This window comes from Cetorhinus maximus, chromosome 6 (assembly GCF_964194155.1).
Source record: "Cetorhinus maximus chromosome 6, sCetMax3.hap1.1, whole genome shotgun sequence".
Taxonomy (NCBI): domain Eukaryota; kingdom Metazoa; phylum Chordata; class Chondrichthyes; order Lamniformes; family Cetorhinidae; genus Cetorhinus; species Cetorhinus maximus.
In genome coordinates this window covers 142,080,201-142,107,593 of record NC_135884.1, presented here as the reverse complement: position 1 = coordinate 142,107,593, position 27,393 = coordinate 142,080,201, and the positions used below count along the sequence as shown (strand labels likewise).

Sequence of the window (27,393 nt, the reverse complement as noted above, 5' to 3'; positions counted from 1 at the left end):
TGGTGCTCCAACGGAACCCAACAAAGATCTGTTCTTTAAAAAAACACTGCAGAATTCAGCGGTCATGAGAGGCCACTCTGCTGCCACCCCATGTCAACAGTAAAATGATTTTAATGGTTGCACAACAAAACCTGATTTTCAAGGTGACCAGGAACAAATCCTTTTGCTTAGGGACGTACATAGAGTGAGGCAGGTAAGTGCCATGCTTAAGGAACTTATTCAGTATTTTTAGTTGCCAGATAGGGTGTATTGTAAAGACTGACAGACATGGTACATTTTAGCTTTGCTAAGCACAACATTAGCGCAACTTTTAAGTGTTAGGTGACAACAGCAAATTTTTTTCTCAAGTGGCCGCCATTTCAGTTTGTATTCAAGGAGACGAGAAAGCAGGCACCGATATCCCACTGAATCTGGCTTCCCTATCCTTGGAAGCAGACCCATAGACCATCGATAACGACATCTGCCAGTGTGCAACTCAGTAAGGGAGCTGCCTGTTGCAATGTAAATGCTGGAGCTGCCTCACAGACACTGACCTCTAAGAATTGGAGTTGAAATTACACCAAAATAAAGAGCAGGTTGTCCCTCTGTACCTGGTGCACTGAAAGTGCAAAGTTGAGGTGGAGACTCATCTAGCTTTACAGCTATTTCATTCAAAGTATTTGCATTAACGAACAGATTGCCGGAATTACCCTCATGACCACTCCGCCCATAATTTCCCTATAAATAGGTTTCTGTTGTAATTAGGGTCGATTTATTGCCATGCATTAGTGGAGCCATTTTTATCAATTGGCTGTGCAGTGACAGAATGGAATTTTTAGTTTCCAAAGGCAGTTTATTAAAGTAAATGGTAGACTACTCCGAACTCCCAGTAATTACTTACTGCGACAATAGTACAGTTGTTTATTGTGGCAGAGAAAATGAATACGGTGCACAATTCCACATACCATATGAGGAGCAGAGATAATTGAGTTTTGTATAATCATGCTTTGGACATGCTTAACAGTGTTTTTATGATTTAATTGTGTTGACACCATATCTGCAAAGTGAACAACCAAAGTTAGCTTTTGCGCAGAATTCATCAGTGCAAACCTTTCTTTTTAAAGGAGTCTACATATCCCAGTCCCGTAGCAGATAGGTCCATCTAGAGAACCACTTAACATAGAAACATAGAAAATAGGAGCAGAAGTAGGCCATTCGGCCCTTCGAGCCTGCTCCACCATTCATCATGATCATGGCTGATCATCCAACTCAATAGCCTGTTCCCGCTTTCTCCCCATATCCTTCTATCCCTTTCACCCCAAAAGCTATATCTAACTCCTCCTTGAAAACATACAATGTTTTGGCCTCAACTACTTTCTGTGGTAGTGAATTCCACAGGCTCACCACTCTCTGGGTGAAGAAATTTCTCCTCATCTCGAAGAAGAGCAGAGGAGTTCTCCCCAATGTCCTGGCCAGTATTTGTCCCCCAACGAATTATCTGGTCATTATCACATTGCTGCTTGTGGAAGCTTGCTGTGCACAAATTGGCTGCTGTGTGTCCTGTATTACAAGAGTGACTAAAAGTACTTATCTGGCTGTAAATTGCTTTGGGAGTTCCTGAAGTTCTGAAAGATGCTAGATAAATTCAAGTTCTTGAAAGGTAGACTTGCTTTTACTTAGCACCTCTTATGACTCCAGAGGCTGGTCCAATTTATGCAAACAGTTCCCCCAATCTGTAATACACTGGAAGAACGCTGTTATACTTTTGCTATACTTAACAGCATCAGTACATAAGAATGGGGGAACTGGGTAAAGGTCATGTTTATGTCAGCCTTTACAGATAATCTTAACACTAAAAATAACCAGTTACCCACAAGAGGGTTTACTTTTTGTGTTTCAAAGTACAGGGGGCTCTTGAAACAGCAAACCTGCTATGTGGCTAATTGCAGGAATTGTGACGTGTAGTTAATCTCTCTGAGGTGCCAACACACTGCACAGCCCAAATGGCATTGACAGCGTATGAAAGACATTGCGTGCCACAAAACAGAACACAGCACCCCTCCCACCCCCAACAGCCAGGCGAAATAACAGCTCTTACCACCCCGGTCTTAAATCATTGTACTTGTAAAAGTTGCTTACTGATTTCCTGTACTAATAGTGGCTTTTAATATATTATCTGAAGGTATTTGACTGACGTGCGAGATAAAGCAAGCCAACAGTGCCATGCTATGTGCTTGTGCAATGCAACCATAACACAAATGCAGAATCCATTTGTATTTCTTGATGGCAACTGTTATTCTGATCTGGCTAAATGCAGCAAAAAAAAAACCCATCCTTTTGTTGTAACACCCTGATTTAATATATACAACATAAATGCTGCTATCCATGTCTATGCTTTTTTGGGTGAGGTGTGGATTTCCATTCTAGAACCGAGCAGCAGGGACCTGTGTGTGTTCGCAGACAGCCTGGCATTCTCTGAGGGGATACACACAGACAACTCGGCAAACAATGAGCCTCCAAAGTGCAGCAGCTGATAATAGGCTCAGCTCGACCTCGGAGGTCACAGTCAAATAAATAGGCCAGATGCTTAGCACTTGTGTTTCCACGGCCCTGGAGCAGATAATTTCGCTCGATTCCGCCCTCCTACTTCTAACCTCCCCCCCTCCCCATCATACAATCTTGCAACAACACACACACAAAAAAATCCTTCTGCAGCCTGGAGCACTGGGGCTAGTGTGTTAGGGAGAGATTAAGTGATAGCTTATCGCTTTCCTCTTGCTGCTGTGCTGATAGACTGCAAGTCTTATACACCCAGTGAACCGTTAGTAGTTGGCTGCCAGGGAATGGAGGAGCTAGAAACTCTGCAGGAACGTTTATTTTTTAAATGTTTGGTTTTATCTTTTAAAAGCAAAGAAGGGGGGGGTTTGGTGTGTAAAAAAAAGAGACTGGGTATCAACTGGTATGAAAAAAAATCTTTGTGTGGTGACTGAAACAGAGGATGTGGTTTTATTTTCGCAATCCACTGCTCATTGAACTTTTGATATAAAAGGAAAGTAGTTTGGCGAGAAATGATGTATTCTTGTGGTCGCCTGTGTCTCTTTGCATTTTAACCCAAGTGGCCGTTATTGCTCTCGTTGTGTCATTTAATTTAACACTTTCTCGTGAAGATGCCCCATCCCGTTATCCTGGTCAGAGTAAATGGGATGTCAAAGGACCCACACAGAACTAAAAATCGCCAAATGTTGTCTCTCTCTCTCTCTCTGAGTTCGGCTTGTTTTTTTTTTGTTTTAAAGCGGTGGGGAGGGGATTTGGGTCTGTTGGTGCTGAGCTGGAGTGGAAGGAGTTAAGTGGCTGTTTTACAACTAGAAAAAAGTATGTTGTGTGTGTGTGTTTTTGGGGAGGGGAGAAGAAAAACACACAAAAAAATTCGATCAGATGAAAGAGTGTGTGGAGATTGGATGAAATGAGACACCTGATTGTAAAACCTCCTACAGGTCCTGAGCACTCCACCACCTTAACCTCTTCCTGGTTTATCACTTGGAGGTGGGTTGGAGATGGTTATTTTCCACTCCTTAGTCCCTCCTCTCTCTCACACACACATTCACATTGCTGTAGAAGTCACAGGATAGTCAGCCGGCTTCCCCCTGTTTGTGCCAGACTCTGTGTTAACAGAGAGAAGGGTGGGTGCTGGTTATGCTGAGGAGGTTTGATGCTATCTCCTTTTTCTCTGTGTGTGTGTGTGTGTGTGTGTCTGGCGGAGCTGCTGCTGCTGGTTTAAACAGTGGACTCTCTCTCTCTCTCTCTCTGTCTCCAACACAGCAGCTTCTTCGCACAGAGTGATATAGACAAGGAAGAGAAATGCACACTCTGCGAGGGGCCGAACTATCCTTTTCCTATTGACACAAGGACGAAGTTGAAGCTTCCCCGAGCCCGGGACTAGGGGGCTGAACAGATGTCGCCAGCTTTTCTATCCGTACCCTTTCATTAAGAGTGACAAATCTGCTGTCATTCGGCCAGACTCGCAATTTACAGCTAATGATTCCTGCATGAAGATTGATCGGCGGCTGCAGAGTGTGTGTGTGTGTGTGTGAGAGAGAGAGAAGAGGAGGAGCGAGTTTCTTCCCCCTTTCTCTCTCCCTCCCTCTCTCTTCCTCTCTCTCCCCGCAGTTGCGGGACGTGGAGCCGGGGAGGAGAGCTCCTGTCCTGCCGCTTCCTCCCTCCTCCTGCTCCTCCCCGCAGGTCCAGTCAGCCCGGAGACAGGGCGCCAGCCAGCTCCCGGGGGCAGCTCACCCCCCTACCCCCTGGCATCACTCCCACTTTCTGTCTGAGCCCAAATCCCACTGCTCTCCGACCTTGACATTCAGATGACTGGCTGGAAGAGAAACATTGCTTCTCGCAAGTCTTAGGAATTATCTTTTTAAAACACAAAATGAATGTTTACTCATAATCTCAACCAGCAACTCCCCCCACTATTTTTTTTTTTAGCAGTATCTAGTTCCCCACCCCCTTTTTCTTCCCTCACAGCCCCTTGGCATTTGAAGGAAAGGAGGATTCGGGGATGGCAGCTGTATGGTGGCTTCAGAGTATTGTTGGTAGTCAATTAAGCACAATGTGGGTCTGGGACTGACAGTCTACATGCTTTACTGAATGACAAGAGCACCTTGTTCTCTGGACCTGTACAACTCATTCATGCTTGCAGCTCTCCCCTGGTGAGGAACAATGGCAGTGTAAGTTAAAACCATGTTTGGATTGAAGCCACCACTCTACTACCTCCCAGGTAAGACACATCAACAGTCACCTTTCTCTGTGTGTGTGTGTGCCTCTTATTTGGTTGCTGTTTTCCTTATTTCTCTGTGCAGTTCATTTCTTGTACCAACATGAGCCTGTTATCTTTCACCGTCTTGGAGGTTTTAGCTTTCTCCAGCTGTTTTGTTGTGATACCCCCCCATCCCCACATCCACCCCTCTCTTCCCTACCTCTCAAACATGCACTCTCTTAAATGCTTCCGTAAATGCTGAGTCTGTTTTATTTAACAGCTCATTTCAAAACGCTTAGGTAATCTGACTGTCTTAAACGTGGTGTGTGTTACCATCGCTGGGTGCTTAACTCCTCTTCATAGCTCAGTGAATTCTGATTGTGTATCTGCAGCCAAACTGTAGCAAATAAAACTCCAGCTTTTTATTGGTGTATTAGGTAGACCGTGGGAAGAATGTATAATGTTGCCAACTGTGGATTTTTTTGATTTGACCCTCACCACAATGTTCCCAGACGACCCATCACTCTCACCGTCCTCCTCATCTGTGGCCCACTTCTTCTCAACTGCCCCTGGTGTGGTTCCTGTCCTAGCTGGTCCACCGCAGCCAGTGCATTTCCAACTCCAGTTGTTCAGTCACCCTCCAGTTTCCTCTCAAGACTGCATTCTTAGCCAGCTCCTTTGCCTCTTTTTGGGCAAAATCATTGGTGGACATTTGGGGTCAGTTTCCAGCGCCTTTGTTGTCAGCACCTTTCTCTTCCTCGGCTTCATGGCCGCTCTGCTTATCCTGCAGCAGATTGGGATGGAGTTAGAATTTCCTCAAGTTGAACTTTAGGATTCAACTTAACTCCTAATTCGCTGTCCTTGCTTCCACCCTTGTCATGGGTGTTCGCTCAGGCTGAACGAGGCACCTTAAAATGTAGCTTCAAGTCCCATACCCTGGCTGTCATCGCATGACTGCCGCTTCTGCATGCGGCTTGATTCTGCCTTGCCTCGGTTCTTCAGATGTTTAAACTCTTGTCTCTATATTTATTATCTGTACACTCAATTTCTTTACATCCTTCTGCTTCCCAGAACCCTCTGCTTGCATATTCCACCTTTGTCAACCTCCAATGGCTCCCAGACCCCCAGTGTCCCGTGTGTTCTCCTTTCCACTGCACTGTACTAATCCTTAATTAGACAGTAATGTTTCCAGCTTGATCTCTTTTGATGGGAGAATTATTTAGTAATCTTTTCTCCCCCTTCAGGCCCCCCACTTAAAAAAAAAATGTGTGACCCAGTCCTGAGTAGATACAGTTACCCGACGCCAAATGATTAAGTTTCCTATCAAATCAAAGCAAGTTAAAACTCGCTAAAAGCTGCTGTCAAGTGTATCCAAAGAAGATTGATTTTTATAAAGTCATGCACTTAGCAGAGGTGGAATTGTTACATCATTATTATTATTAGTCATAACATGTACCAATTAAGTTTAAGATGAAAGTGACCTTAGGACAAAATTAAATAAGCAGCAAACTTTATTTATGACTACTCAAAATTGTGGGATGGGCAGGCCCTTCATTCCCATCATGGCACTTAAGTTGTTTTTTTTCAATATTTCTTCTCTTTTTGTTTTGATCTCCACTAAATCAAAGGACCTAATGTGCGTCTTTTTTATTTCGATGGCGGTTTTGTCCAGTTTTAACTACAGCCCACTTTGTAGTCTTCATGTGCAGCTATCGTGGTAACCGTGTGAGCCACATCCTCATTTCCAAATGATTATTTCACAGGTCGGGAATTAGAAAAGGCAAGGGTTAGGGGAGGCAAGAGATAAAAGAAAACATACCACTCTACTCCGGTAGATTAATTATTGCAAAGCAGGCTCTTAACACACCCTCTGCCCTTTTGGATTCTTGTCTCTTGAGCTGGGTAAAGAATGGGATGTGACAGCTGAAGAATGGGTGCTAATAGATTAAAAAAAACACTTCTTTAAAAAATATATTTTTCAGTCTTTGGGCCCAAATAATTCCAATGTATAGGAATGATGTCTTTACTTTAAGTATGCATTCCTTGGTGTCTCACATTGCTTGGATATTTGCAGTGTGATGATGACCTTGCTATTAGTAATCAGCAATTAAAATAAATTGTGTCAATTAATAACACCTTGGTGAGCCTGACTCAAAATTATGATCAGTATCCCTTGGTAATATAGACCAGGAATCACAGCTGCAATTTTAAAACACACGTTGGATTTTCTGTCTGTTATCATTCTCTTTCTCCACTCCAGCCATCCTTGCACCTTTGTGGCCCCTCAATTTTTGGAACACTTGTTTGATACTTTTGGATACTTTTCCTTTACTTGTTTTCTTCCTACCCTCTCCTCTTCTAATTTTCCGCCCACGAGTGTTTCAACGGTTGGGGATAGATTTGAAGATCTTATCCTCATTTTGAGAGCTGCTGAAAGTAATTCACTCTTGTCGTTGCTTCAGCAAGAGACACATTGATATTGTCAGTGGCATTCCGACATGATTTAAATCATTTTGTTGAGGGACCTTTCACTAAAGGGTTGAAATGTGATATACTTTCAGTAATTATTAAAACCGCTCTTCCCAAGTTGAACAGCGCTTAACAACTCTGCACTTCTAAATACTCTCAAAGCTTTCATATAGAGAGGTGCATAATTTATTTAAAACATTGATTACATTAGACTAGAGCAACTAACTTAAATATCAGTTCAAGCTGTAGGGAATGCTTGAAAATGGCAGAGTTAACAAAACCATTCAATAACCTCATAAAATCATAAAAGGAGCAACATTTAAACTGCAAAAGTAATGTGTCCCTGTGGTACTTTGCAAAAGCACTCTAGATTCAAAGTGCATTGTTTTGTAAATCTCGTTGCATTACTAGGTTCAGACAAGTAGTTTAAGTAACGCTATGAGGGAGAAACCCCCCCCCCGATTAGTATTTATTTGCATTCCCTTTACAACCTCCAGCAATATATTCTCAAAGATAGTGAGTAAAAGTAAAGACCTGTAGATTTGGCAAAGTGCAAATGAAATTCTGTACCCAGAGGGTACAAATCTTTCCCAAGTTCCACTGGGATTATCCTTCCTTTATGCAGCCCTGGAAATGAATTTGTGTCTGTATTGTGTGGAAAAATATTAATTGTGTTTTAGGATTTTCTGGAAGGCTCCTAGTTATATGTTTCACCTTGCTGTGTATTAACTATTTCCTTGCAAAGCAATAAATGTATACAAGCCAGATCTGGCCAAAACAAAATTTCCAAAACATTTGCCCAGTTGCTGCCCTTTGAGTGTGAGGTGCAAATAACTGAAGAGTTTCGCCCTCTTCCCCACCCCTCTCCCCACTGAGGTTTTCCCAATGGACAGTTGAGTCAGGCAGTCCAGAGACGTCTTTGAGCTGGAGTAAGTCTGGAACCTTTATACTCTGAGCTGGAGCAGCAGCAAGATGGTGCAATTAACCTCTGTCTTTTGAGTTTCCCCACTTTTTACTATCCAGTAGCTTGCTCCATCCCCACCCCACTGAAGTGTGGATATGATTGAGTACGAGATGTGACACAAAGCCGTGTTTTACCTCTTCCCTGACCCCATGCCCAAATAGCATGCTTGCATTTACCGCTTAGGCTCACACCGGACAAGTGGCTACTTTGGCAAGATCCCAGCACACGGCAGATGCTTACACTCCAACCAGGAGTCAGTATGAGGAAAAGAGACAGGCTGAAAATAGGTAGCAAAGAAGGAGCAAGAACTCCCTGAATAGTTACTAATGTGCCATTACACAGCAATAGGTCGCAGGTTTTATTTCTTAGTCTGTGCTGGATTAACAAATCTTAGCATTTTTTAAGTTCATTCATGGGATGTGGGCATCGCTGGCTAGGCCAGCATTTATTGCCCATCCCTAATTGCCCTTGTTCAGGCACATTGCTGTGGGTCTGGAGTCACATGTATGCCAGACTAGGTAAGGATGGCAGGTTTCCTTCCCTAAAGGGCATTAGCGAACCAGATGGGTTTTTATGACAATCGGCAAAGGTTTCATGGGTATCATCAGACTTTTAATTTCATATTTTTATTGAATTCAAATTTCACCATCTGCCATGGTAGGATTTGAACCCAGGTCCCCAGAGCATTCCCCTGGGTCTCTGGATTACTAGTCCAGTGATGATGCCACCACCTTCCCCTAGCTTGAGGTATCAGGAAGTGATCTGTACTTGGACTCAGCGCCCCTGTGTAAGGGAGGGAAAATTCAGCCAGGAATTACTGGCACTCATCAGGAATCCTGTGCCCGGCAGCTAAACCTGGGTCTTTAAGGCACTGGTTTTAACAATTCCTGGCAGTTTTAACCTTCTGACTGCAACCTGTGTTTAAGGGGCCAAGCAGCACCAATATGAGTCCTGCATTGAGGGAAAAATATCACCACCAACACGAATCCAGTAAAATATCAGGACACAAAAATAATGGCACCTCATTTCTAAATGTTTTGTTTTTGTGGCTTTTAAAATATAAAATTTTCATTTTTTTTTCCTAACTGATAAAATTTCTCACCTAGTAGATGCTGGCCAATTTCAGGGCTTCTATTGTAACAGTTGCGTTCGACTGAAGGAAGCAATTCAGTTATTGGTTTTTAAGCAGGCTACTGCTAAACAAGACAAGCCCAGATTGAGGGAGAACGTGCTGGCTCTGAATGGCAGTGATTTTTTTTTTCCAACCAGTATTTAACAGCTAGATTTGAGGTGACTCTTACCGAGAGCTCCCTGGTTATCTTGGGTGGGTGATTAGTCATCTGATGCGTTGCTGAGCTCTCCAGGCTGGTTGAGGTTTCCAACCAGTGTTCAGTCAGCTGTGCCCAGCTGGGTTGGTGGCAGAGGAGCTGCACCTGACTTCAAAGTTCCAGTTCCTGTTTGCTGTGTAGTGGTGCCTGCTGGAACCTGCACCTCTGTGAACATACACGATGGCAAAGTTGAGGTGACTTGCGGTTGAAGCAGCCAGCAGTTGCACTTTGTTATTCAGTCCAAAATGATTAAAGGTGTGATTGTGCATGAATATACCCGCCCACACCTAGGCTAAATCTGCATTTCCCCTTCTGACTAATCCTCTGGTTGATGGTAGAAGTGTGCTAGGGCGTTGTGTTAAACCTCGCTGGCCACCATCCCTGTAATTCCATACTCTCTGCTGTCGTGTTGCCCTCCTAGTTGCTGTTGCACAGTTAAGTTTCGACGTCAAGTGCCTGCTTGCTGCAAATGTCAAAGGTACAAAATCCATCTGGAAACGCTGACAGTGTGAGTGATTGGCTGCTGCATCTCACCGGACTGCGAGGCAAACTGTTGGTGGGCTGGCTAACTCAAAATAGCCCTTTGACTGACACAGTTACATGTAGTTTCCAGGGCGAGGTCACATTACAGCCTTTCTGAAGGTTGGACAGCTCCGAGCTAGGTCAGTTTTCAACCTTTAGACATGTAACGTTTCAGGATGTTGCAGGAGGGATAAAAACAGGGTTTAGTTTCCGCTGCATTCTGCAGTGTTTTGTTTGCTCAAACTGAAGGTATTTGGCCTCTCCCCTGCACAGTATCCCATGGATATATTGCAAAGGTGGTTGATTCTTCATGGAGATTCATATTTGCCACACGGTCTCGCACCTCACTAGAACTGTGTTTGAGATGCCACAAACTCTTGTTACAGCACACTGTGCCTGACTCGCTATCTGTCAGAGAAGCTGCAGGAAGCGTTCCATCTGCGTGGCATCTCTGTGTAATCATCTTTTTCACTTGTCTCCCAAAAGCCACCTTTTAGAGAGGCATCAACATCATTCCTGAGATGCCACTAGATAGTTAATATTCATTTTGTAGTGATAGCACAAGAGCTACATGGAATCTCTTCAGATTATAGCTGGCTCCAAAACAGTGGTGTGAGGAAGGGCTTGTGAGGAGGACCCCATCCCCATCCGCCGCGCCCCCCCCCCCTCTCTCTCTCTCTCTCTCTCTCTCTCTCTCTCTCTCTCTCTCCCCCCCCCCCCCCCCCCCCAGGCCCTGGAACTTTGTCCCTCGAAGCCCAGGCAACTCGGTCCCTTTTGCGCTTATAGGTGTTAAAAAGGTTTGTTACAGTATGGCTTTAAATCTTTAATGGTTGCGATATTACAGTCTGGAAGCTTCTTAATGTTTGCTCCTAGAGTGGTACTGTGATTTTAAAAAAAACTTTTAGTTCTTGTTCTTTAAACATCGAGGCCCCTGCAGGATTGGGAGGGACTATTTATAGCATAGTTGTCTCATTTGGTGAGGAAAACCTAAATCACGAGATTTGATTGCAGCAGCAATTTGACATGTATGCAACTTGAAGGGAATATGGATTTAAATATTATACCTGCGCACCCCCCCTCCACCCCCCCCACCAAACCCCCATAAGTGTGCATGTATGTAGCCCGCAAAGGGAAAAGCTTGGAAAACCATGCCACAAGCCATCGGCGTAGACTACACCATAGAGTGTTGGATTGCAGGATCATGTCCATGATGCTACCAACAGTAACCATAGGAGCTATGCTAAGCATAGATAGGCACCTGTCATGGCAATAAGAGAAACGTAATCGTTTAGAAAAGAATGACACCTGTAACTAAGTTTTCAGTGATGGACTAACAGTGAATATAAGCTTCATGGTTCAACCACCACTGCCTCCTCCCCCGTGACCCACCCCACTCCAACTTAGGATTCATATCTTCCGCTTACTTCGTGAGGTACTGTTGGAAATGCTTCCTTTCAATGATGTATCGCTGTGAATATTTTCAGGTACATTGAGTGCCATCCCATTGCTGTAAGAGTTATTCACATGTGCTGACCTGAATCTGTCAGGGTAACCAATATATGCATCATTCGTCTCTGCCTGTTAGACTGATTAGTACGATAAACATTAGCTAAATTCGTTCTCTTCCGTGCAGTGGAATTGCAGCTGAGAATAAACCCCAGCCCAATTAAAGTGTGGGTTTCTGCTAGGACTCTAATGGGTGCAAGATGCAAATGCACACCTGTTCCTCTGATCAAAATTGTCCCTGGTTTGCTCTTGTCTAGCTTGTGTCTGAAGAATGTTAGTTGGGTGACGTATTGGCAGCCAGCTTGCCAAGCTGTGAAACCAATTGCAGGAGAGGATGAGAGATGAAGTAATAGCTGGGCAAAAAGATACTCGCAAGGAGGGTTGAAAGACCGCCTTAGTGGGTACCGTGTTTCGTTGGAGGGGAGTAGCATAAAGGTGGAGCTTGCACTCTCAAGCTTGTAATCTGGCAGTAGCCCTCTTGTGCACGATGTACTTGGCGAAGCTTTGCAATTTGAGTTATTTTGGGGTGCGATCTACACACAAACTACAGTTTCTCAGAAAGCCCAAAGTTTGGAATAGTCCCACGCACCAATGGTTACTCCATAAATTCAATGAGAGAAAAAAATTCTCACTGCACATCAGCAGGATGCTAGCTGTGGTAAAGGTTGGTGGTGCTAAGTGTGAATCCTGCCTTTCATCGTCCATTTGAAAAAAACTTGGAAGTGCATCAGCGAACAGGATTGGGATGCTTCAGAGGCCGAGGCTGGGCATCTCAATTGTAGAGGTTAATAGGTTGAAGTAATCTCGTAGGGCAAGGCTGCAGGAGGAAAGGTGGGACTCCTGAATTGTTTGCTCAACATCTGTGAAGCAGGCAGGCTGACCAGATGTTTGCTGTCCCTTCCCCGGGCTTCATAGCATCTGTCCATGGACTGGGATAAATGCCATTGTAATCAATTTTTACACTTTACTGCTGTGTAATGACACCGATAACAGCGACAACATATGTCCCTAAAACTGATAAGTATAGTCAGCCCAAAGTGTTTATTAGCTTCGCACACTGTGTGCTGCCTAGAAAGCTTTGACAGGGAATTGTTACTTACCGCACTTTAAACATTTATGGTACTATGTTATTTTGCTACCCTGATGCTTTTTATGAACTAGTGGTATGTGCCTATTAAAACTTTTATTAGCAGATCAACACACAGCGCACGCAAAAGCACACAACTCCTTTGTACAGGCTCACTGTGGAATTGGTTATCTTTAGCTCGGTTTGAGAGGAGCTGAGATACTTTTGCCTGTTCTATTTTATCTCGAGTGTTCTGCAGAATGTTGGTGCAATGAGACTTTGTGTGTTCTGTGTTGATCCTCTTTACGCCTGAACGTAAAGCACGAGGAGATGGAAAGCAAAGCTGTGTTTGCCAGTGTGTATGCTCTTGTCGATAGATTCATAAAAATTTGAGGTAATTTGAAATATGTGAAATTTTTTTGCGAGCTGTGTTTTTGAGGAAACGTGGAGATGGAATTGTCCATGAAGTTTACTGTAGGTATTAATGGGACCAAAGTGGCTTCTGGGGGTGTAGCTCCGTTTTGTTGAAAGGCTATTGATTGTCAGTAATGGCTGTGAGTGACCGATGCATTTAGAGCTTTGGGTTCTCTGTCTGAAAGTTTGTCTTAAACGATGTTTAAATATCCGTTGGGTTGGTTGACTTTTTTTTTAGAGGAATGGGCGCCTATAGAGAAGGATGTTCTCTCACAGTACTTATCTCCAAAATTGACTTAATCCACTGGCCTATAAGCTTAACATTTCTACCCACCCAACTGAGGAGGATAGTATGAGCGTCATCAATGAAGAGTGAGAAAGAAGAAAGAGTGTTCCTTTATAACTTAAACCGCATTGTATGTGTTAGTGCTACGGCTGAGCTAAACTTGACTGTAGCAGTGAAGATCAGTAAAGTTAAATAGTCATGGCTTCCTGGTTATTTAAGCCTTTGGTCTTCCGTCCCTCTAGTATTTTTCTCTCCTCTTCTGAGGGACATGACTCATGCCAATTGCTCTCCACTAGATTGTCCATTGAGCTCTCGTCACGCACAAGTCTTTGCACTGTGTGTCTGCAGGTAATATATGTGTGGATGACATTACAGCAGAATTCAATCTTTTCCCGACGTCCTCGTTTCTCGGGGGTGGGGTGGGGGTGGCGGGAGGGGTATGGCGGAGTTGCTGGACAGTGATCAGGAACGAGAACCAGAGCTGCTTTTATATTCTTAACCTGGGAGTGTTGTGGCCACTGCTGCCACTCTTAGAGTGGCTACAGAGCAAGTATCAAACCAGGGAGCCTATACCTTATACTAGCCTATACTTAATAACATATTTATCTGGCACTTAGCAGTTGCGCATTTGGAAGAACTGCTGATAAGGGGAATAATTGTCATGTTTGATTGAGATTGGACAGTTTCTATAATGGACAGCAGATCCACTATCACCAGCTTTCTGCCATCATTGAAAAATAAAATCCATCCAAGTCATTGTTTAAATAGTGGTTCATTAATATTTAACTAACTAATATTTTACGCCTTCAATATCATGAAAATTCCAAAGGTACTTTACAGTGATGAGGGGAATGGACACTAAAGAGGAGCTAAGAGAATGGTGAGGTGATTGAAGTCATATTTAACAAGATGGTTGTGCCTTTTGAAGATGAGGAGCAATTAACCAATTGTTAGGATTTAAGTTCCCAGGCCTTTGATCACATAAGATTACATTGGAAAATGGCACAGAAAAGACCACTGGGGCAAACCAGTCCGTGATGGTGAAGGTACTGTTGCTGATGGTGGAGCAGAGGTGGCTGGGGGCATGGCACAGTTGGCCAGAGTTTGGTGCAAGCTATGACACATTGCTGAGGAGAGGCCATAGAGATCTTTCTGAAGAAAGCGAAGGATTTTATAAATCAATGAATCAGGGGTAGGGAGCCATTGGAGGACAGGGGTGATGGTTGAGTGACATTAGGGGATGCATAAGACGCAGGCAGCGGTGTTGTTAGAGGGTTAATGGCTGAGCACTGCTGGACAATATAAGACACAGGTACTGAGCTCCCCATCTTCCTCGAAAGGACATGAAGTTAAGCAGTTCCAGTGAATGGAATTACGTTCCTTGCCTTTAATGGTGTAATATTTTACCCATGATACATAATTGATTTGGATTATGATGGCTCTGTGGTTGGTCCTCTGTTTTGTCATTAAATTGTCATGAGCTCATGATTGGAGTAGTGCAAATACTGACAATTACCGAGTCTAAAAATTCAATTAATTCAGACGAGCAGATTAAATATACAGTGAATTTTAATAATCTGCACTGAAGGCGGAAGATTACCATAGACAACATTTTAAACAGATCATGGCACCTTCATGCAGAACAAGAGAAACTCTCATCTGAATATGATTTATGTCCTGGAACTGAAGCCTTTGTTGTCAGTCGGAGGGAAAGCAAATCCAGATTTTTTTTGTCTCTCTCGCTCTCTCTCTGTAAGACAGTAATGATGTACTGTACAGCAGCTTGCCCCTAGTGGTTTTTTTGGTGACGCCATTGGCCAAGGAGGGGACACTGGCTGTCTGCAGTGCAATAAATAATTGAACATGAGTAATCTGTGGGACTAACCCACTGACTGCAGTACCGCAACATTGAACTTGTGCCTGCAAGGCATGTTGGAATCCCATTCCCCTGACTGATGTGTTTGAACTCCCATCACTTCACGCCTACTCGTCAAGAGTTGCCTGTTGCAGCTGTACTTCCCGGAGGCTGAGAAAGGCAAACTAGGATGTCCTACACTGTACAGCTCAAGCATCACCCACCCCTCCGAATCCTATGTGTTAACGGACAGGAGGGAGATTAATTTAAACAGCCCCGATTTCTCCTCTCACCACCCATCCATAAACAGAAAGGCGTTTTTGATTTCCTGTCTTATATGTGGCGGTGTATTTTTCCCAACCCCTCAGTATTGGTGTGATCCAATTCTCTATTAATAACCCCATAGCAAACTTGAGATAGGATGAACTAAAAGGGGTTAGTTTATTTGCACGCACACGAACGCAAGAGGAGGGCCGCAACATGGCCTCCTTTTCATTCATACAGTAACGGTGGGATAGAGAACAGAAAGAGGTATAAGGCAAAGACCACAGACAAAATAAGAATGATTGTTTCACGTGAGTCCAGAGTCCAGAATATAAGTCTAATGGTGTATTCTTGCACAGAGTTGGCAGGCTGAAGACGAACGCTGGATACTCAACTTTTCCAGTAGAGATGATTTCCACGATGAGATAGGCATGTAGAGATTATTTAGCCTTGTAAGCGCTGATATGGAAGTTCCAGGAGAGAGTGTAGATAGGTTCCAGGTAATTTCAACCTGGATAGAGCTCTGGTTCTACTGCTGTTTGGCTGATGGAAGATGGCAGACTTTGCCTTTGCAATCCCACAAGGTGGGAGTGGGGCGGGGGGGTGGGGGTTATTTGATATGACTCCAACTCCACTGTTGGGCAAAGGATGTATATGACTTTGTCTAGATCCCTGAGATATTCAACATCTCAATCATTAATCATTTTAAAGGAGATTTCAGGGTCCTTTGCCCTATCAGGCAGGTTGTCTGCATTGGCTGGGTCTGGCCTTGGTAATGCAAATGTCCTTTGTACAACTCCTTTGGAATTTGCTCTCTGCAACACGAGGTTGTTAGCACTTCTTCAGGCATAATGAGATTGTAGCTGTTCTGAATGCCAGGAAGCTCCCAGTGTTTGAGTAATAGTCAGCAGTGGCTTCAGTCATTGTAAAGCCTTTGTTCAGTTCTTAGCACCACCACCCCACCCCCCCGCCCCGCCAACTGTGTTCATTAAGGAGTAGCACTACCCATTGGCAACACAATTGCCATGGCCACATAGGTCTGCATTAAGGCCCAACGACAGTTATCAGGGCACCATTGGATGCAAATTGGGAGCTAGGCCCAGCAATCAGCCCAATCAGAGGTCTGTTTTGATGTTGGTTTTTGAATTCCCAAAATGAGGGTGAAGTTTCTTGTGCCCCTTTGACCTGTAGCGCCATGCAGCACAGCCCCTCTATTATTTGTACCAAGTGCTGGTACATGTTACAGTGGCTTCAGATAAACTTTTCTTTGACAGGATAATCGGTGATTGGATTCAGAATTGATAAACTAAGAGCCAACTGGCCGAGTTCTCGATTGAGCATTGTCTCATTGTGGCATCAGTCAAGTGGCATGAATTTGTGCTGCCGTGCCTTTCTGCTCCTTCTCCATTTTGCCACCTGAAGTTGAAGCTTCTGGAATCCTGGATGCTTGCACCGATATCTAAAATGCTAACCCTTATAGTAACGCTGTTTAATAGGTAAATATGGATGCCTCAACTGCTATATGCGGTATTCATTTAGTGGTAATGTGTGCCACATCTGTGTCGAGTGTTTAGCCCTAATATTCATCATCCAAAAGCTGCCAGCTTTCCAACTGGCTTCTGTTTTCCAGCCTCATGTTCGTCTGTGTGTCTCTCTCTCTCTCTCTCCCTCCCTCCCTCTCTCTCTCTTTTCTCCGCACCCACCCCCCCTGCTCCCCTTCTGCATTTTCTGATTTTTTTTTTAAGCTAAATTTCCAAGCAAATGAATTCATTAGGAGGAAGAGAGATTTTAACCGGGAGGGAGAAATGTGCTAGTTTGGAAAAGGTTTTGAGCCTGGCAGCGGGAGATGGGTTCAGACTGATCTGTTTGAGATCCAGGAGACATCTTGCCGGATGACTGACGGCGAGAACAGTGTGGGCCATCGATTGCTAACAGATGGCCTGATTATTAGCAAAATCAAGATACGCGCAGCAAATCTGCAGTGTTGCCAGTGTTCATTTCTTACCCCAAGATAAACCCGGCTGGCCCACTGGTACCATCTGCAGGCTTGCAAAGTGTATTAAGCCTGAATTGATTGAGTCGGCGCTTGTGAGTTTATCATTTTTTTTAAAAAGGGAAAGGAATCGGTTGGGTGAAACCGCACAATAAACACACTTTGCACTGGTAATGAGAAGCACAAGTCACCGGAACAATCAATAATATGAATACTTCATTATCTCCATTGTCCGTGCTTATTATTTAGCCATTTGTACTTGTTTAGTGAAGGGAGTTTCTCATTGTCTCTCTTCCTCCCCTCTCCTTTTGCTACGTCAGCTGTTTATTTCAATAAATGATGGGTTTTATTTTCCAAAAATGTTTCTCCAGCTTAAATAAGAAATTATGAGAAGAAAATGTAACGTTTTTTTTTTCCCCTCGAATTTCTGACGTCTCTGACCTATCCCATCCTCCTATTTCCTCCTGTCTTGCTGCAGAGTCCTGCTGGTCTACAGTTTCATGGCACACCACCTCAATCCAATAGCCAATTAAGAACCTTGACAGTTGCCAGTAGACTATTTGACCATGGAGGACATAACAGTCAAGTGCAATCTTGCCCTTGGTCAATGCAGGGATACTGAGCAGGAAAACAAGAGTCAGAATTTCTGGTTGAACTTCGCTCTTTATCTCAAGAACACTATAGTTGTAGCACCTCACAATGACCTGTTCAGAATTATCTGACATCAGGTTGCCTAGAGGCCATTTTTGGTGCAAATGGTACATGGGCCAATCGAGACCAATTGAATGGTTTTAAAACACATTTGCATTTATATAGCATTTTTCATGACCACTGGACATTTCAAAGTGTTTTACAGCCAATGAGGTGCTTTTTGAAATGTGGTCACTGTTGTAATGTATGAAACGGGACAGCCAATTGACGCACGGCAAGCTCCCATGAACAGCAATGTGATAATGACCAGATAATTTATTTTTGTGCTGTTTATTGAAATGATACTTGTTGGCCAGGACGCCAGTGGATAACTTCCCTCCTTCACCCGAGCAGGCCGACGGGGCCTCAGTTTAACATCTTGTCCTAAAGTCGGCACCTCCGACAGTGCAGCACTCCCTCGGTACTGCACTGGGGTGCCAGCCTTTATTTTTGTGCCCAAGCCCTGGAGTGGAACTTGAACCCAGAACCTTGTGACTTAGAGGCGTGAGTGCTACCAACTAAGCCACGGTTCAGAGGAATTGATTCTCCCTAAACTAACTGACACTAGGTTAGGAAGTCAATATTTTCAGGTCTGAATGCCAGGATAACATGTCTATTATTCATGTATGACAGTAGATCTCCGAACGCTCTGTGACCATGGGAAGCATTACATCAATTCTCAGTTCACATGCCCCATGTACATTTTCAAAATAAATAGCAATAGGATTGACTTTTTTTTTCCCCCTCCCCATGAGACCAATTGTAGTGCCTCTACTACACATCCTTATAGATCAGTGCATAGAACCTCTGATCTTCCAGATTTGTCCAGTGATCTTCCAAATGGATAAAGTCCAGGAGCTCCTATATTTTAAGACATTGTTTTTTCAATGCTCGTCGAGATGAGGGATGTTTGTGCTGGGAATTGCAACACTTCCCATTACAGCCACACACAACACTCCCAGGTCAGGTATGCTGTACATCTAGTTAGAGGTAAAAGTTCCCTCGACTTCCCTCCCAACAACCTGCTTCTGTCCCAACCTGGGAAGCATGTCATTATTTGCCGTATCCCACACCGGCAGGTCCTGCAGCCTCCCTGCGTTTGATTGCCAATTACTGCAGAATTAGGGACAGTTTTACACTGTAAGTCTGTGCCCACCAGGAATTAAGACGGTTCACATGGGAAGCATTGCAGACAACATGCTGTCATTCTGGGCTCAGTTGACATGGCAGGTCCCCGAGGTGAAAATTGCTGTCCAAATCATTCCCCCTCTGCTTCCTACTCAAAAATAAAAAGGACTTATGCTGTGTAATGCTGAAATGACTGCTGGAAATGAGCTCATTGTTGTGTAGCTAACATTTTCATAAGAGCAAGCTTTAACTTCACACCTGGCAACCTTTAACCTTCACTGCAAATGTGACTCGCAATGACACGACTTTCACTGCAGAATGCGAAATAAAGGCCGTGTGAAAATCTCCTGCTTTTCCCACAACCGTTTATTAAAGTGACCCAAAAAATTACCTTTATGCTGCACAAAAGCAAAATCTCCTTCCCCTCCTCTCAAGCTTTAGGGAGCGAGGGAGCATTTTAAGAAACTCTGGACTGGTTCTGGATGAATCGCCAAAAGCAAATCCAGAAAAATCATCAAAGCAACCAGAAGGCTTCCATTTTTTATATATTAAAAAAAACCAAAAAGTAAACGAAAAGCAAATCCACAGCTGCGGGTTCTGTACAGATTTAGTCATTAAATGATCATGGCAGTGAAGGTTACATTATCAGATAATCCTGCAGTCAAGCAAATGGCTGCATCACATAGTTAGAATGATTTATATTGAGCCTGTTATGTATCAGGTCAGACAGCAACTACCCTCCCCCATAATCAATGGGGAGATTACAAGAGACACACAAGTTGATCTCCGAATGGCCTTTTTAACATCTTCGGTTGATTTGCACTAGATACGTTTAATGGCTTCGCGGCTTTCTCTCTCTCTCTCTCTCTCTCTTTCTCTCGCTCTGTTGTGCAGACAACTCTTGTTCTTTGCCCCCCCCTCTCCTTCCTTATCATTTTGGATGCACTCCCCTGTGGCACCACTGAAAGGCTTGACAGCCGAGCAGGGATCAGGATGAAGGGATGATAATTGATGTCCCTGCTAGTAGCGCTCTACAGCAGGTCAACCATCCCAGTGCTCTCCTGAGCGAGCATGGGGGCCCCTGGGTTCTGTGACCCACTCGCTGACAGCTCGCGTGTGTGCTCTAAAATTTAATTGCTCTGCTCTGCCCAATTTGCATAATCCACATAATCACACTGATTTTAATTGCCCACAACTCCACAAAGATCATGTGGTTAAGTGGTAAATCATAATTAGATAAATAATTGCTTTGGCCATAGCAAGCTGCTTTGTTATACCTGCCATCTGCTGGGCAGTTTCTGTCTCTCAAAACAATACCATCTCGGAAGGCTGATCATGGAGCTCGCAGCTTATCTGCGGAGAGCCGTATTTTGGAATCCTGCCTGAGACTGCAGGATCTGTGGAATGTTTTCCGATTTGGCACGTTAGTTATTCATCTATGAGATCATTACCAGGGCCTTGCTTTACACAGAAGAAGCTCATATATTTGACGTTATTTTATTTTGTTCCATGCTCTCCCCTTGCAAAGCTTTCAAAATATATTAAGCAAAAATAGCCATAATCATCTACCTTATGAGTCGTACTTCCAAGTTCTGATTTAAGGACAGTTTTCACCCTGTGAAGAGACCGTGCTTTTTCTCAACAAAAGAAAATATATTTTTTTTCTTTTGAAGTCGCTTTTCAGATTGAGTTCGAATTGACCCAAGAGCGGAGCCATTTATAGGCTTGGTTGAGAGGTTGTGGAGATGGTAGGCGACTATTACAGGGAGTCTTTGTAGCTGCTTCATCTCATTGGCAAAAGTCTCAAAGCACTTCCAACAATGACGTGCAGTGACTTTTGTTGTGTAGGTAAGGATAGCAGTCAGCTTGTGGCATCAATGTCACACCCCCACCTACAGACATCAGCGAGGTGAATGATCAGGCAGGGTGTGTGGCGAGGTTCTGATCATTGCAGTGTGTCAACTGAGGGAGGAAGAATTGGAAGAGGAGATCATCCAGTAGAGATGACATCCTTCCCTATAAGCAGTACAAGTTGACCAAGCCAATAGCAGGCTGCCTAGTGACCCGCTTGTATGGGGTGTGGTGGGTGACTCAAACTGAAGGAAAAATTGCTGTCCAATTGCTCGCCTTTTTTCCTTCATTATATCATTTTGTTCCTTTTCAAAAATGATTGGTAGGTGACTCTTCGCTGGCGACATTCTCTTTAAACACATTGAGCAGAATGGAATTGACCATCCAGACCAGAATGCTAATTTTCCTGATCTCGGCTGGCTGTGGAATGCTATCATTGGTTTAAGTACCCGGGGTTGGACAGGGGAAAGTTGCTCCCTTCTCTGGATCGTTCCTTTCTCGTGATCACCTACAAGGGAGGGAGGGTGTGCGTGTGGGGAGATGCCTCTCGGCTCAGCCTGCTCCTTCCCACCATCCCCAACGCCCCAGTAAGAGTCTCCCTGTCAAGGCTCCTAAGCAATGGATGAATGGACATTCGGGCAAGGCACTGAGGAGCCACTGGTTCTGCCGAACTATAACCCGATATCTTCGTGGGAGGAGGGGAGAAAATCGGAGGAACTTCCTTTGCTGTCCAAGATCCGATGTCACTTCAGTCTGCAGGATGAGAGTATTGAAAAGTTGAAGCCTTGCGCTGCCTCCAGATCAGGAGCAAAATTGTTCCATGTTAACTGACGGGAAAAAGCAGTTTTGTTAGATCCAGAAGGTCCAATCTGATAATAGGATTTTTGATTCTGCTCATTTGATTGGGTGATTCAAATTTGAATACTTAATCAAAGTAGAAGATTATGTCAAGCCTGGTGAAGTTGTTAAAGGGTAGAATTTCCTAGATGGGTTCATAGTTGTGTCAATGTATTTCTTTTTTCTCTCTGAAGCACCAACCTTAATTAGAACTAATTAACATTCAAAAGGTTCCACTTGGATTTAATGCGACAAGTAAGTTATGCCAAGCCACAAATCTTCAGAATTGTATCTCTCATCTGTGTCTTAAATAATTTTTACTATTGGAAAAAGTAAGCTGAAGAAAAGGCTAGAACTGACTTCCCCACGCCAAACTGCTAGCTCCCCCAACCTTTTTTTTTTGGAAAGATATACTTTATTCATTAAGTATCTGAGAGAATATTACAAAACATTTCAAAATGGCCATCAAAAAAGTGCAACCATATTCAAGGTTTCCACATAGATCATGAGGTGCTTCAAAACAATCAATGAACATGACAGTCATTTCAACATGGCCATTACAGACAGTCAGACAGTGCAATGGTTTTCAAGTTATTGACACAGATCATGTTGCACTCTGAGCTCCCCCAGCCCCACCAGTTCCCCAGCTATATCAGCCCAGGCTGAGTTGCTAGGCCAGGAGGTGGCCTTTGCCAGGATGCTCCAGCACCAACCACCTACAGGATGTGGTAGTGTGGAGGGCAGTGTCTCATCCTGTGGTTAGTGACTAATGCAGCACAGTTTAAGCTATATGAGCCAGAGATTGAATTTGGTTTTAAACTCCTCCCTTGTTCAGTGCAGTTGCTTCTTGTATCTCTTTGAATATTTGATGTATTATCAGGCTGTCATTGCAGCTTTATTTAACTGCATCTAGCTGATAAATTTTGAATACAGAAAGTCACCCCTTGAGCTGCATCATTGTCTGGAACCCTGGTACTAAAACTGATGATATATGTCCCCTTGTACAGCCCAGACCCTGAATTTTGGTAAAGTGTTGCTCTTGAAGTCTTACCTAAAGGACTTCAAATTGGTCACCCAGCCTTTTTTTAAAACTATTCCTCCATTTTTCTCTCTTCTCTATTTTCCTGTTCTCTTTCTCCCTTGCCTGTCTTCTGGTCCTCTCTTTCTTTCTGTCTCTCTCCCTTTGTAGTCTTTGTCATCCTTCTCTCCCCTTTCTTCCAATGTTTCTCCTCTTTCTTTCTCTCTCTCTCTCTCACCTCCTTTCCTTCCCATCCTGCCATCCTCCCCTCATTTCCCACCCTCCCCTTTATGCCCTCACTCCTCAAACCACCACCACCACCCCCCCCCCACCCCCCCCACCCCCCACCACCTCCCCTCACCCCTCTCCCCAATTGTCCCATTAGACCTTGCCAATTCAGGATGCTGAGAAGGGGCTTAAGTTGAACTGTGAGTCACAATGAAAAGGATAGCTGAGAATGGAATGCCTGACTGCTTTACTGGAACTGGATATCCACTCAACCCACATGTGAGGGATATGAAAGCAAACGGAACTGCTCGCAACATCTGCTCTTGGGATAGACTTAATTACCAGGTCCACATCAAGAGCTCCATGGGCTTTGCATCCCTGTTCATGTTTGCAGATTAAAGGCTGTCCTGCAAAGCCTTAAACGGGCTTTTGGTACTTTGGGAATTCAGCATGATTAAACACACAGCCTTTTTTCCACCTTGCCTCTTCTCATCCTGAAGTCAATATGATAATTCCTTCAGCATGATCTCTGGTCTGTCATGATTTAATTTATTCAGAGTTTTTTCTCCTCCCCACCGCACCCCCCTCTCAACTTTGGGTCTTTTTGTTTCGTTTCGCTCTTCAGACCTCTTCACATTTGAACTGTCACCTCTCTGAGGAGGGAATTAAGCGACTTGCCCCTACTGGCATTAACTTCAGCCACCTTTTCATTTTCATCTCTGATTAATTTGTGGTGAACAAGTTTCAGTATCACTATACAGTGTAGGATGTGGAGACATGGATGGTCCCACAGTCGACCCAACTCTCCAGTGCCTTGATTGATCTTAGTTGTGGCATTAGAGTTGATCTCGGGGCTTCTTCGCTGTTAGGATATTTCAGGTCAAACCTCACAAGGTATCACCTTAACTGCAGTAAGTCCAGGTAACTGGCAAATGGTTGCACCTCACGTAAGCTAATGAATGTGAATCAATTTAACGGCACTACGTAGACTGTATGTGAAGTACTCCCAACATCTCTACAGCAGTTTGAAATAAGGCATCCATGGAGAGATTTCTGGCTGGGTTTCTGTTAAATATAACGAGGGAAGAGAGAAGGGCAGCATAATGCTATCTCTCTACAGCAGTTATAGAACATAAGGAAATGTTGCAAGTTCAATCAATAACAGCCACTGTATTAACAACATAGGAGCAGGAGTAGGCCATTGAAATTATCCTGCCATTCAGTTAGATCATGATTGATCTATCCCTCAATCCTGCCTTTGTTCCATATCCTTTAATACCCTTACCCAGCAAAAATATTGACTTAGACTGTGTAGATTGCAATCTTGTGTCTGCCTGTTAACTGGCAAGTGCTTGAAGTACAAGTGTCAGAAACCCAGGCTGCTGGGGCAGAAGATAAATGGAGACTGACTCAATCTGACTTGACTGGCCTGGAGTCGTGTGGGCACCAGTCAGGTGGTTCCAGTTGCAACTGTGCCAAGCGTGGATGTGTATTGCTTGAGTGATAAAGGTACATTGAAGTGACCATATGAGCATTGGCAACAACTAACAGCAGATAAAACAGGGTAATGATCAGGGGTGGGAGCCCTTGTTGATTCCTCCCCCACCCCTGCTGTTGTCACGGCAGCCTTTGGCGGCACGATGACCCACCCGTCAGAGACATGCCAACTCAGCAACTTAACTCGCAGACGTTTCCTCCTACCTCTCCCTGGACCATGACCCCACCACAGAACATCAAGCCATTGTTTCCAGGACTGTCACTGACCTCATCTCCTCTGGAGATCTTCCTCCCACAGCTTCCAACTTGATAGTCGCCCAACCTCGGACGGCCCGCTTCTACCTCCTACCCAAAATCCACAAACAGAACTGTCCTGGCAGACCGATCGTGTCAGCCTGTTCCTGCCCCACGGAACTCATTTCTCATTATCTTGACTCCCTTCTCTCTCCCCTTGTCCAGTCCCTTCCCACCTACATCCGTGATTCCTCTGACACCTTACGTCACATCAACAATTTCCAGTTCCCTGGCCCCAACCGCTTCCTCTTCACCATGGATGTCCAATCCCTCTACACCTCCATCCCCCACCAGGATGGTCTGAGGGCCCTTAGCTTCTTCCTTGAACAGAGGCCCCAACAATCCCCATCCACCACTACTCTCCTCCGTCTGGCTGAACTTGTTCTCACACTGAACAATTTCTCCTTTAACTCCTCTCACTTCCTCCAAATAAAAGGTGTGGCTATGGGTACCCGCATGGGCCCCAGCTATGCCTGTCTCTTTATGGGGTATGTGGAACATTCCTTGTTCCAGTCCTACTCCGGCCCCCTCCCACAACTCTTTCTCCGGTACATCGATGATTACTTCGGTGCTGCTTCATGCTCTCGTCGGGACCTGGAAAAATTTATTAATTTTGCTTCCAATCTCCACCCCTCCATCATCTTCACATGGTCCATCTCTGACACTTCTCTTCCCTTCCTTGACCTCTCTGTCTCAATTTCTGATGATAGACTGTCCACCAATATCCATTACAAGCCTACCGACTCCCACAGCTACCTCGACTACAGCTCCTCACACCCCGCTTCCTGTAAAGACTCCATCCCATTCTCTCAGTTCCTTCGCCTCCGTCGCATCTGTTCTGATGACGCTACCTTCAAAAACAGCTCCTCGGACATGTCCTCCTTCTTCCTTAACCGAGGTTTTCCATCCACGGTGGTTGACAGGGCCCTCAACCGTGTCCGGCCCATATCCCGCGCATCCTCCCTCACGCCTTCTCCTCCTTCCCAGAAACATGATAGGGTCCCCCTTGTCCTCACTTATCACCCCACCAGCCTCCGCATTCAAAGGATCATCCTCCGCCATTTCCGCCAACTCCAGCATGATGCCACCACCAAACACATCTTCCCTTCACCCCCCTTGACAGCATTCCGTAGGGATCGTTCCCTCCGGGACACCCTGGTCCACTCCTCCATCACCCCCTACTCCTCAACCCCCACGTATGGCACCTCCCCATGCCCACGCAGAAGATGCAACACCTGCCCCTTCACTTCCTCTCTCCTCACCGTCCAAGGGCCCAAACACTCCTTTCAAGTGAAGCAGCATTTCACTTGCATTTCCCCTAACTTAGTCTACTGCATTCGTTGCTCCCAATGCGGTCTCCTCTACATTGGAGAGACCAAACGCAAACTGGGCGACCGTTTTGCGGAACACCTGCGGTCTGTCCGCAAGAAAGACCCAAACCTCCCTGTCGCTTGCCATTTTAACACTCCACCCTGTTCTCTTGCCCACATGTCTGTCCTTGGCTTGCTGCATTGTTCCAGTGAAGCCCAACGCAAACTGGAGGAACAGCACCTCATCTTCCGACTAGGCACTTTACAGCCTTCTGGGCTGAATATTGAATTCAACAACTTTAGATCTTAAACTCCCCCTCCCCCCATCCCCACCCCGTTTCTTTCCCCCCCCCACCCGCCTTTTTTTTCAATAATCTATATAGATTCTTCTTTCCCCACCTATTTCCATTATTTTTAAATCTAAAACTAAAACCTTTAGTCTTTCCACCCCACCCCCACTAGAGCTGTACTTTGAATATCCTGTCTTGCATTCTTAATTAGCACTTTTCTCAGACAAAGACCACCACCTTCAACACCTCTTTGACCCTTTTGTCTCTGACATCTTTTGATTATCTGCTCACACCACACCCTCAATGTGTCTCTTCCCCCCCACCCACCTTAAACCAATTTATATTTCTCCCTTGTTGAAACTATGCTTCAGTTCTGCTGAAGGGCCATGAGGGCTCGAAACGTTGACTGATTTCTTCTCCGCCGATGCTGCCAGACTTGCTGAGTTTTTCCAGGTAATTCTGTTTTTATTTTGTTTTGGATTTCCAGCATCCGCAGTAGCTTTTAGCTTTTTGTTTTTAACTTAACTCTCCTGTTGCCTAGTTGTAAAGTTATAAATTTTGCAGCCCTCTCCTTAACCTATCTCCTTTCCTCTCCCCTATTCCAATGGTTGAACAGACTACTGTCATTCGCTGTTCAGCAGGGAAGTGGTGGCATTGTGGTATTATCACTGGACTAGTATTCCAGAGACCCAGGGTAATGCTCTGGGGACTCAGGTTCGAATCCCACCATGGCAGATGGTGAAATATGAATTCAATCAAAACCTGGAATTAGGAGTCTGATGACGACGACAAAACCGTTGCCGATTGTTGTAGAAACCTATCCGGTTCACTAATGTCCTTTTAGGGAA

The 27,393-nt window shown here is 44.6% G+C and overlaps 1 protein-coding gene across 7 annotated transcripts in view; it reads left to right on the top strand.

The window, feature by feature from the left end:
* Positions 1 to 27,393, top strand: part of gse1b (Gse1 coiled-coil protein b) — a 599,837-nt gene that overhangs the window by 465,202 nt on the left and 107,242 nt on the right. Inside the window, exon 1 of one of the 7 annotated variants that reach the window (XM_078544612.1) lies at positions 4,332 to 4,756. The exons of 5 other annotated variants lie outside the window; for them this stretch is intronic. In XM_078544612.1, coding sequence (XP_078400738.1) covers positions 4,720 to 4,756 — 37 coding nt within the window. In that variant the 5' untranslated portion in view covers positions 4,332 to 4,719. Of the gene's footprint in view, positions 1 to 4,331; positions 4,757 to 27,393 lie in introns of those variants that run through there. One more of the 7 variants, XM_078544611.1, reaches the window with a different exon arrangement.